At 42.0% G+C, this 11,143-nt stretch overlaps 4 protein-coding genes across 4 annotated transcripts; 2 read left to right on the top strand and 2 right to left on the bottom strand.

Moving 5' to 3' along the window:
* Positions 1-3,126: 3,126 nt before the first annotated feature.
* Positions 3,127-4,603, bottom strand: LOC128707680 (vacuolar protein sorting-associated protein 72 homolog). The gene is made up of 4 exons (XM_053802638.1): positions 4,470-4,603; positions 3,967-4,397; positions 3,672-3,858; positions 3,127-3,598 (listed from the first exon to the last, which is right to left on the bottom strand). Exons 1-4 carry the CDS (start codon positions 4,601-4,603, stop codon positions 3,127-3,129), a joined length of 1,224 nt encoding a protein of 407 aa, XP_053658613.1.
* Positions 4,604-5,000: 397 nt separating this feature from the next.
* Positions 5,001-5,846, top strand: LOC128717957 (uncharacterized). The gene is made up of 2 exons (XM_053811633.1): positions 5,001-5,420; positions 5,490-5,846. Exons 1-2 carry the CDS (start codon positions 5,001-5,003, stop codon positions 5,844-5,846), a joined length of 777 nt encoding a protein of 258 aa, XP_053667608.1.
* A 553-nt stretch (positions 5,847-6,399) lies between these two features.
* Positions 6,400-6,960, bottom strand: LOC128717958 (uncharacterized). Its single transcript, XM_053811635.1, has 2 exons — positions 6,955-6,960; positions 6,400-6,882 (listed from the first exon to the last, which is right to left on the bottom strand). The coding sequence occupies exons 1-2, from the start codon at positions 6,958-6,960 to the stop codon at positions 6,400-6,402; spliced, it is 489 nt and encodes a 162-aa protein (XP_053667610.1).
* A 698-nt stretch (positions 6,961-7,658) lies between these two features.
* On the top strand, positions 7,659-9,046 carry LOC128719239 (E3 ubiquitin-protein ligase RING1). Its single transcript, XM_053812862.1, has 4 exons — positions 7,659-8,160; positions 8,206-8,682; positions 8,751-8,923; positions 9,002-9,046. Exons 1-4 carry the CDS (start codon positions 7,659-7,661, stop codon positions 9,044-9,046), a joined length of 1,197 nt encoding a protein of 398 aa, XP_053668837.1.
* The last annotated feature ends 2,097 nt before the right edge of the window (positions 9,047-11,143 follow it).

The raw sequence follows: 11,143 nt of genomic DNA on the forward strand, positions 1-11,143 counted from the left end.
GCTGTGGATCACAATCTGGCCAGGAGACACGATCCAGTTTTTTATAACAACTCTCTAAAACTAGCACTTTGAAGCATGACACTGAATTGATTGTTGAATTTTACCGCTACAGAAAAAGGCTGCTGGTCTGGAGTGACCGGGTTGTAATCTCCCGGACATTTGACGGGTATAGCATTTGATGAAATGATTGATATGAAACCATGTGTTAACAAAGCGAAACGAATAACTTTTAAAACATGCACTTACAGTTAAATCGACACAACCACCGTTTTGCTGTTCCGAACTAGCATTGCGCCCGGCGCGGTATACTGACCGCGTCGGAATACTAGCGAGACAAACACACACACACACAAATACACACCTAGCGACTAAGTACGTCCATAGAGTAGTAGTGACTGTGAAGATATTCATGTTAACGTTTGTAGTCTGATAGCAGTGAGATTGGTTAGGGAAGGCGTGCAATGTGACCCTTTGCACAGTGACATTGTTTATTACCGGCATATACAATAGTGTGTGAGTTTATGTGCGTAAGTTGTTGGAATGTTTGCCAAAATGTATCAGTATTACAAAGCTGCACACTAACGTGTATGCGTGTACACGCATGCGTGTACACACACACACACACACAGTCTCCTCGTACGCTGGTTTTTTCGTACCCCACTGAGAGGTCCCCTACGGGACATTCGTGTGTATGTACTAATTTAGGCGTATGGAATGCGATCGATTGGGTGTTTCAATTAGTAACGTAAGTTGTTAAAGGCAACCTATCAGTGGGGGGGTGTGGTTTTAGAGGGATTGCGTCAGTAAATTGAGGAAGTGGGAGGTACATGTTACACGTTAGTTGTTGAGTCCTACACCCAATCAGTATTTTGAAGAAGAACAAGAAAACACGAAACAAACGAATGATAACTAAAATGATAAAACACTGCAAACCGTATCCACCAGTGCAAGACACACGCATAAGGTTTTACTTAGGTTCCATTTTACACAGGAAGCAGCACAGGAGGATGTGGCACATTCTTTGTAGGCGATTAGGTTTTAACGAAATGCAAGAATTTAGTGTAGTTCCAACCGGGGAAGAAACATAGAAAACAACACGTAAACAGTATGGTTCGTTAGCGATCATACCTATCCCACCCAGAGACAAGCCGGCATAGACGAATGGCCACAATTTTTACTAGTTTGAGAAAAGAAACGGAAGCGTGAAACTCGTTTTGAGTGTGTGAAGATGCATAGTATTCGCCAAAGTGGTTGCGGTAGGCTAGTAGGTCGAGAACTTTCCGACAGATGGCGCGAGTTAGTAAACGAAATGTACGAGAACAGTGGTTTTTAGCAGTAGTGCCCACTGTGGGTGTTTTCAATGGGGTTTTTTGTTGTTGTGTTATTTTATACGAATAGTATTTATATATACACACACACACACACACATCCATTCATTCAATCCACACATACACCGTATACACAAGATGATAATGATGATGATGATATATATTGATTAGTTGTTTAAAATGGTAGAATGTTTCTACAAGAAAGGTGTATTTTGTTGTTCACACGTTAATATTTTTGAGCGTTATTCATGGTTGGTAGTATTTAGCTTACTTTTTTGAAATATAAAAATAGAACCAAGCGGAAGTGGTACGTGTGGGATAGAGATATGAAAACGAAGCTAATAAGAAGATAACAATCAATACGTTCAGCGGCATTCACTCTGGGCTATTTGGGAGAGAGGCAATACACTGGTCAGCTTGGTGTTGTATTTGGTTGATTATTAGACAACTTCTAATTGGTAACTTTTTATTTCGCCTTATTCGACTTACACCTGCTTCAAATAAGCTTCCTACGGCCACAAGTACAACAAATGGTCGGAAGGACTTGCGTACTTTAGGTTAAATTGATATTCTAATTATCTTTAATGTTCTAAATGTAATTTCGAAAGATTCTTTGTCATAAGGCCAGTTCCATCCAAGAGAGAGTGTAATAGCATTATACACTTTAATCGGTTCCTAATTGATTATTAAGTCTACATATGGTTTGCTCTTTTCACTTGCAATAATCGAGAAGAATATGTTTAAATAATGTTAAATCGGTGAAATTGTTCAAACGATATTTACATTACAATGTTGCTGACTGTTCCAGCTATTTATCTCTAATTTCCTCACAACCACCAACCCCAACACTGACTCAGTCGTTGGCCAATCTGTGTCGCAAAAGAAGGTGTGTGCACCATTTTAATAGACAAATCAATTGAAACGACTGTTAGCTGAAGCTATAAGTAACATTCGACAGTGCAAGAAAACATGCATCACCATTGCCCAGTCAAGTCCATAGGAAATCATACATCGATCACTATTATAGCAAAACCGTTCATACCGATGAAGTTAACGATAGGAAAGGAAAGTAAAACAGATTTATCTTCGTTTTCATGTATTTTTTTATAGAAAATGTTACAAAATTGAACGAATAATACCATTTTACGTGTTTTAAAGAGAGCAAGATTACGCAACCAGCAAAAACAGTGTTGCGCGTGTTTTACAATGCATCGTAACTTTAAACTAATTGCTAAACAGCAGATATATTAGCTGTACACATCAGCTTAACACTAGCGTTTGGGCATGTCATGTATGTAACCAAGCATAATTGCGCCCACAGCTAATGGTGCAGCGAAAAGGGCACCACCACCTCCCGCATATATACACACATTCGTCTAGAATACGCTATCCGTGTAACTTGTTGCCGTTGATGTCGTTGATTAATAGATAGCTAGTTGACCACAGCTAGACAGGTCGGTTGGGAATAGGCAAAGTAAGTGAAAATCATACCCAAACCCGGGCTTGCAGTGTAACGCCACCTTGCCAAGGCTTGGGATATCTAGACGCAGCACCCTAGGAAGATAGTCTGATTGTGAATGTGATAGTTGCATTGTTATCTGTGGCTTTTTAAAACCAAATCTGTCCGAAATGGCAGTCGCTCCTAGCTAAAGGAACCACAAACCACACAACCACGCATATAACAGTAAATAAATTGCCAATTTAGCCTAGAAAAGTATTGAGATTTCTTCCGAAATAGTTATGTTTTTATTACTATGCAATACATTCTTACCGTGCTTACCATTCGTTAATGATAAAATCATTTCATCGTACCGGTGACACCTAACACCGTAGGCGTGGCAGTGTTTAACTTCACCGGACTACCAGCTGTTGCGGTTGGTTTCATCGCTTTGGCGGAAGACTGCGTTTTGTTCATACTGGTAACCCGGTATTCCTTTATCTTCTTGCGCCATTCCAACCATCGAGCGACGTCCGGATTGTCGAAGTTTCCACGTTCTTCCAGCTGCTGGTAGTACGCTTCGCGCAATATCTTAAATGCTTGCATATTCCGGTATGGTAACTGCGTGATGGGATCGTAGTACCGGGCCGGCAGTCGCGTAACGGCACAAATCTGACGATGCTTACGAGCCGTGTCCGGTTTGGGGAAGTACGACTCAAACACTTTGTTGTCGATGTCATTTTCATACGTGATAAAGGTTCGCTCGTATTGGCCAGTTACTTCCATCACGGTTGTTTTCTTTTTGTTTCGTTTCACAGACTTTTCTCTCGTCCTGTACGGGTGGGATGAAAAGATACACCATTTTTTGTGGTTGCGTGACATAATTATGTGTGGGAATAGCTTACGTTTTCTCATTCATTTCGTCCGCTTCCTTCGGATCGCTTATGCTGAGAGGATCTACATCGGTATTGTGATCGTGAACTTCTTCGATGATGGGCATTGCAGTGGAAAAGTAACGTATCGTTGGACCGGTAAATTTCTTTTTAGTAGGTCTCATTTTCTGTTTTTCTAATTCCATCCTTCGAAAGCGTTCTAAAATGAGACAATCGATCTTACATAGAAATTGTTGTAAAAGCAAAAACCTACTAGCAGATCGTAACGTACGTTTGCTTTCAGATCAACAGTTTGATTGAAACATACCTAAAGATTTCAAATTTTCCCTTTCGGTAATTCCCGCCTCTTCTAGTAGCTCCTCTTGCGTCGGAATATATTCCTCAGTCCTTATGACACGGGTTCGTTTGCGTTCCGCTTCGAACCGTTGCTTAAGCCGGCTCTGGGTAGCGGCCGTTTTGGCTGCAGTTGACTTTCGGAACGATTTGCGACCAGAATCGATCACGGTAAACTTTGGCCGCTTTCGGAGTGTGGACTGCCGTTCGTTTTTCGGTTTCGGTTCCTTCGTTTTGGGTGCCTGTTTCTTCGGTGCCGGTTCTCGGTACGCCTTCGTTACTGTGCCTATTTTGCGGCGTTTGCTACCCTTTGCCGGTTCCTCTTCCACGTCGGAAATTGGCTCATCGTTTTCATCGATACTGAAGTCGGAATCGATGATATCTTCTTCGTCGTCATTTTTCTGACTGAAACACACCAATAAAAGGTTTTAGTGATGGGAAATGGTTTACAGGTTTGCACCAACCAACTCAGCCTACACATAATCTCCATCGTCGACCGTCTCATTGAATCCACCGTAGGATGTTTTGTAAAACTCATCCTCTTCCTCTTCATTTAGCAAAGTGGCCATCCGTCGGCCAGCATTCGATCGGCGTTCCCGTGAAGCAGCCATTGTGTAAAACACGCAGAGAGAGAGAGAGCTATTTGTTTCCCAAAAGTTGTAGTAAATCGAAGGAATTATGTGCCGCTCCTTTCCGTTGACTATTTTCATGTAAACAACTCGTTGATACCGTTTGACATTTGGGAAAGCGTTCTTTCGTCAAGGTTGCTGCATACATGATAAACTTAATCAAAAAATGCTAAATTTTTTAAAATCACTTCCATACAATTTCCTCGTATTTCAATCCATTTTCCACCATTCGGCAATTTGTGAAGTAATATGAAACAAAAAGAAACATTTAAATTGCACGTACAATGAAACGGTTAAAAATGTAAATAAATCTCTTTTCATTCCAACCCTGAAAAGACTGTCAAACGATTGCATTGTGAGTAAACAAACTCCTATAACGATGTCCGCTACCTTGCAGCGGCAGATTTTAACCGAGTTTATTTTACTATACAAAAGTTTCCCATGTCTGTGGGACAGTACTGTGAAGGAATACCTTGATCGTGATGAAAAACAGCGAGCATACGAGCGTTTGGTGCAGAAGTACAAAGAAATGGATAAAAATGCCACCCGCAGTACAGTTGCGAAGAAGATCAATGTGCTGCGCACATGTTACCGTAGGGAGCTTACCAAATTAAATAAATCGCTCCATTCAAGCTGCGGCGACAAAGCGTACAAACCAACGTTATGGTATTTCGATTTGTTAGCATTTTTGGACGAATCAAAAAGTAGGGAAGTGGAGTCATCGTGCGAGGGTAGCGGTATCGTTACAGCAACCGTTCATCGGCCGATAAAAGAAATTTTACAACACGTTGAGATTGAGGTAAATGTTTAAAAAAAACTTCTTTAATCGCATTTTATCCTCCATTTTATTGGATTCTTTTCATTTTAGTACATCGAAAATGAATCACCTTTTGATAGCAACGATTGTGGGTCAGTAGTGGAGGAACGAGTATACTCATCGTGCAGTATGTCCTCCTCTGCAACAACTGAAAAAAGAAATTTCTCTTCATTTGATCAGCAATCATACCAGCAAAGTAACGCTGCTAGGAAGCGAATAAGATTTTCGTCCAATAACGAAGATTCTTTCGATATCTTCGGTAAACATATTGCGTACAAACTGCTATCGCTGAATAAACAGCAATACATACTGGCTCAAAAGCTTATCAACGACGTGCTGTTTGAAGGGGAAATGGAAACACTGAACCGAACCTGTAATATAACCACTTGCAATGATGCTCCACCTTAGGCACCTCCATGCGGGCATATAACAAGATATGCTTTGTATTATCGATTATACACACACATGTACATGTACGCATATACAGCCTACCAAAATCTACATCGACCCTTATTTACCTGTTCACCTGTGCATGAACAATTATCTATAAGCAAATAGATTTGTATGAAGCTATAGAATACAAATAAAATGGTTTGATTTTCATGCAACACTTTATATTTACTGTTCCATACAGTTTATATTTTGCCTCCTAAGTACAGGTTGTTCATTGAAACAGTGGCAGTATTACCAAAAAGGACACATTCCAACATTTGCACAAGGCACTCTACTGGTAAAGTTAAGCAGTAATAACTTAAATTAATTGAAAAAAATATCTCAAATGTGATGTAATCGAGTCAATACTTAACTATTTACAGATAAATTAAAAATGCCAAAATAGTTCTTTGGTAAACTAAATGTACGAAGGTAAGTGCTTAATCTATTAAAAAAACTAAGCAAGTGATGCGAGCAACAGTGATGGTTAAACAGTTTAAGAAAACTGCGCCTGATCCACAAATCATTGTTATTGTTTTCTGATGCTAGTTTTTCCCTCGTATGCCGTTTTCAATTTTTCCAAAAATTTTGTGTACTGCTCCGTTGCCTTAAGGCGATTCCAATACTCCGTCACGATTGCTTCCAGTGCTTCTGCACGATTCGTGCTAGTACTGTCGTACAGTTGATCACTCAACTCCCGAGCTGGGACTCGATCAGCAAAGTCTTGAACCTCTTCATCGCTCAAATCATTCGCACGAAGCAACCTGTCAGCTTCCTCGATGCAATCCAGATATTTGATGGCATTTAGCATGGGAGTGCGTCCCACCGGACGGTTCTGAGAACCGGATGGTTGCGATGCGTAACTGTCGGGCCCATCTCTAGAAAACTCACTTCGAAACATCTGTCGGGCGGTTGGATTCTTTAAGAAATCTTGTATTCTATCGCATGAACACATTACTGCCTTCAGCTCTTCTTTGCTGAGCTTGTCGCAGCCACATTTACACTTTAGGAACTGCAAAAAGAACGGAGCAGTATCACCAATAGAGAATTTTCTTACTAAATAAATCGGATTGCTGCTACTTACACTCATGCTTCCTGTCGTAGGGCGGTAGCTTCAACACTTCTGAATTTAGTTATTGAAGCTGAATCACAATTTGGTGTAGCTAGAGAGAAAACAAACAACTGCAATGAATAGAGTGTTCAAGAAAACGTTCATAGTTGGTACCTCAATAGCTGGCCTAACGGTAGGTTGATGACTGTATATCGACAAAACAGCAACGTGCATTTAATGATGGGAACATTCGCTAGTTCTTATCTAAGCGAGCAATTGGGCATTGCGTACTCAACTATACCACACAACTGCTGCTCTGCTACACTATTCTACACACATACCATGACCCATGGATCACTTCGCGAAAGCATACTTATATGGTAGAGATCATACTATCCAGCACCCTATATTTATCACTTTTCTGAGAATAACATTACCGCCAAAATATCAGAATGTATTTCCCAAATGAATTCATTCGCACCCGGCTATAATTTTCTACCTTTTGTCATTGATGGCCGTCTGCAGCTTTGACAGTTTTAACTCCGTGTCAGTTTGACAGCTCCATTCTCAGCTTCGCTGTATTCACCTTGGGTAAAGATGAAAAAACTCTTGTTTTGATGCCATTTGTGCTGGCCGTGTTTGTTGCTGTTTTCGTCACAAACAATTGTAAGTTGCTGCAAAATAGTGCAGAACGGTGGTACAATTTCGGCAAATCTGAGAAAAAAGCAGCATCCGAAATGGCTTCAATCGAGCCCATGCAAAACAAGACATGGGATCTGTCGCTGTACGAACTGCACCGTACACCGCAGGAAGCCATCACCGACAATACGGAAATTGCCGTATCGCCCCGGAGCTTGCATAGCGAATTGATGTGTCCAATTTGTTTGGACATGCTGAAGAAAACGATGACCACCAAGGAATGTTTGCATCGGTTCTGCTCGGACTGCATCATTACGGCGCTGCGGTCCGGCAATAAAGAGTGTCCGACTTGCCGCAAGAAGCTCGTTTCGAAGCGATCACTGCGTCCGGATCCAAACTTTGATCTGCTCATATCGAAAATCTACCCCAGCCGGGACGAGTACGAGGCGCACCAGGAACGAGTGTTGGCGAAGTTTAACCAAAGCCACTCTCAGCAGGCACTGGTACATTCGATCAACGAAGGGATAAAGCTACAGTCACAGAACCGACCGAACAGAAAGCAGAAGGGAGAAAATGATGGTTTGGGACCGTCGAATGCCAGTTCGTCATCGAATTCAACCGCTGTACCTGCAGCCGCAACACCAGCAAATGCAAACGGTACCAGTGAAGTAGGTAAAGATAGCCAACCAGCAGGCGCTAATGCAACCACAGCTGGTACAGGTAGCGCTGGTCCGCCTGCTACCGGAGGTGGTGGTGGTGGAAGTGGTGGTTCAACAGCAGGAGGAGACCAAATGCGCCAGTCTTCTAATCCACCCTCGGTACGGAGCACTCCATCACCGGTCCCTTCGAATATAAGCTCAGCAAGCAAAGCCAAGCGTCCCCGTTCGGTAATGACCTCGGAACGCTCAGAGGAATCAGAAAGCAACAGCGAAATGGACATGCGGACGGAAGAGAACGATTCCAACCTTGACACGGAGGGCGAGGGAAACTCAGAGCATGGTAGTGACGAAATAGAGCTTGTCTTCAAACCGCATCCGACGGAAATGGCCGGCGATAATCCGTTGTTGAAGGCGTTGAAAGAAAATTCGATCCGATACATCAAAACTACATCGAATGCAACTAGTACGCATTTCCTCTGGCCTGTGTTCTCCATGTATCCAGCCTTAAAGAATCCTTTTTTCTCATTACAGTTGACCATCTGAGCAAATATCTGGCCATGCGTTTGACATTGGATTTGGATCCGGCCTTACCGGAAACGTATCGGTTGCTCAACTTCTGCATTTACATAGCACAGCAACCGAATCAGCTGGTAGTGCTTAGTGGCAATCAGACGCTTCAGCAAGTGAATGAGAAATTCTGGAAGGTAGTGGTACATACACCTTTAGCGATGACCCGTTTGTATCTAGCAACTAGCTAACCGCATTTATCTCATTTATCGCAGGTTAACAAGCCGCTTGAGATGTACTACTCTTGGAAGAAATCTTAGAATATCCACCGCTGTTGGCATACCGCAGTAGTTTGCTATTGGAACAATATTATATGCTAGCTATTAATCGTGCATTGAAGATAATATGCATCATGAAGGAAGGTAGAGTTAAGGTAACTAATAAAGAAAGGTAGATTGTGCAGACAATCGCATTTCATCCCGTACTTTCACAGCGTATGTTACTGGTTGTGAAAGAACCGACACCTTCTCCATTAGCTTAATTTGCTCGTTAAAACGCTTTGCTGTGCACCATACAGCATGCTCGCAATTAAACGATAAACCGTTTGCATCAATCATCATGCAAACGATTATAAAATGCTGTAAATACTTGGAAGAAACAAATTGCTGTCCCAGGCATGCAGCACAGTGCGTATGCTAGAAACACCGTGAGAAAACTCTTTCTCTCATTAACTTTTCTTATATTCAAAGCAAACGAACGAACCGGGTGATATACACCGAGCTAGTGGAAACTGCATCGAACAAAATAGCTTCACTCACAGGCGGCCTTTTTTGCACCTTTGTTTTAAGATCTAAACTTTGAACCAGTTTCGTTCCTAGGTGCAATAATAAGTTTGGCTTTCTCTTCAACCGTTTATGCCGAGCATGGCGGTGGGCGGCCTTTTTTGCGCGTATCTGCTTGCCTATGCATTATTCAGTAGCAGTATGCGGTGCATTATGCATGCTGCATTGGTACGAATGCATACGAATGCATCCCCGGATTGGTAGCACCGACCTGCCGGGAACAGCCACCATTTGTGGTATCCGCACAGCGTGTGGGAAGAGGAGAGCGAAAACCGGGTGTCGTTGACTTGCTGACATTGACTGATATATTTTGACTTTCGTTCGCAGTGCTATCTAGGACAACGTAGTTGATTGGAACCGTAGAAGGGAAACAAATAAGCTTGATCCGGGTGAGGATGGAATTGGGATATAAAACATTTTTGAATGATTGCAATCCATGGAGGTGGAGCGTGGACTTTGAAGATCGTGGATCGAAGCTGATGTAGATGAGTCCCATAGAAGTAATAAGAATGACTATACCCATACGTGCTTCGACTATTCTAGTAGATTTTAGCAGATGGTTTGCAAAGTCATATGACCTAATTTAACCAAGAAGAAAAATATTAGACTAGAAATATGGTCTTTTACATCTTATCTTGAATTACTAGAAACAAGTTGCAAGTTGCAGGCTCTTCATATGAACTGAATTGAACTTACTTGCATACAAACACACATACAAGTACTCGCGGTCTAGCGGCGTTCGAGTTCGTTGCGCCAAGAAGAACACGTATTCTCTGTCCATGTAACCCTCCGAAATCTGGCGAGTCTAATCCGCTGTGAACTCATCGTACAGCTCGTAGACCTCGTCACTGTAGCGGGTCCTCTATTGTCCTTCCACACATACGGGGCCTTCAATCAATCCTTCTGAGCATCTTCCTGTTGTACGCGGCTAAGAGGGTTTCGTCAGTTTCGGACAAAGACCATGTCTTAGAAGCGTATATGAGTACTGGAACTATACAAGTTCGTTCGCCCCGATAGGTGTTGTGAGCAGAGAACTTTCCCCAGGCGGTAGGAAGACTGGTTGGCAGCCAGAACCCTAGCGGATTAATTGAATGTTAATTGAAATTATCTGGTTCAATAGTACCAGTAGCTTTTGAGTTGGATATAAATTACTTTACTTGCCTAGAATCAACTCCATGAACAAGCAGAGATATTGAGTATATCGAATATACACCAAGTTTTGGTAAATGCGGTTTATTAGATTTACAGAAAATTGTACCAAATAAGTGTTTAATCATGGATTGTTTTTAAGTGAATAATTCGCACTAAACTTACAGTGCCACTGAGCTGGATAAAATAAGATGTCGATAAGCACAATGAAGCTGTCAAGTGTCAGTTAAATGTGGAATCGCGAGCCCCGCAGTACAGTCAGGCCCGTAGCACGGCCACTCAGAAACAAAAACTATTTTCGCACCGTCAATTTCGTAATTCAATCGTAACGGTATACGCGTTGAATGTGACACATAAAATTTGCAAACAACAATTGAATGGTTCGCTTTGCTGCAGAACGAGTAGCCATACTTTTTGTCTCACTAC

Source organism: Anopheles marshallii, chromosome 2 (assembly GCF_943734725.1).
Source record: "Anopheles marshallii chromosome 2, idAnoMarsDA_429_01, whole genome shotgun sequence".
In the NCBI taxonomy this organism is placed as follows: Eukaryota; Metazoa; Arthropoda; class Insecta; order Diptera; family Culicidae; genus Anopheles; species Anopheles marshallii.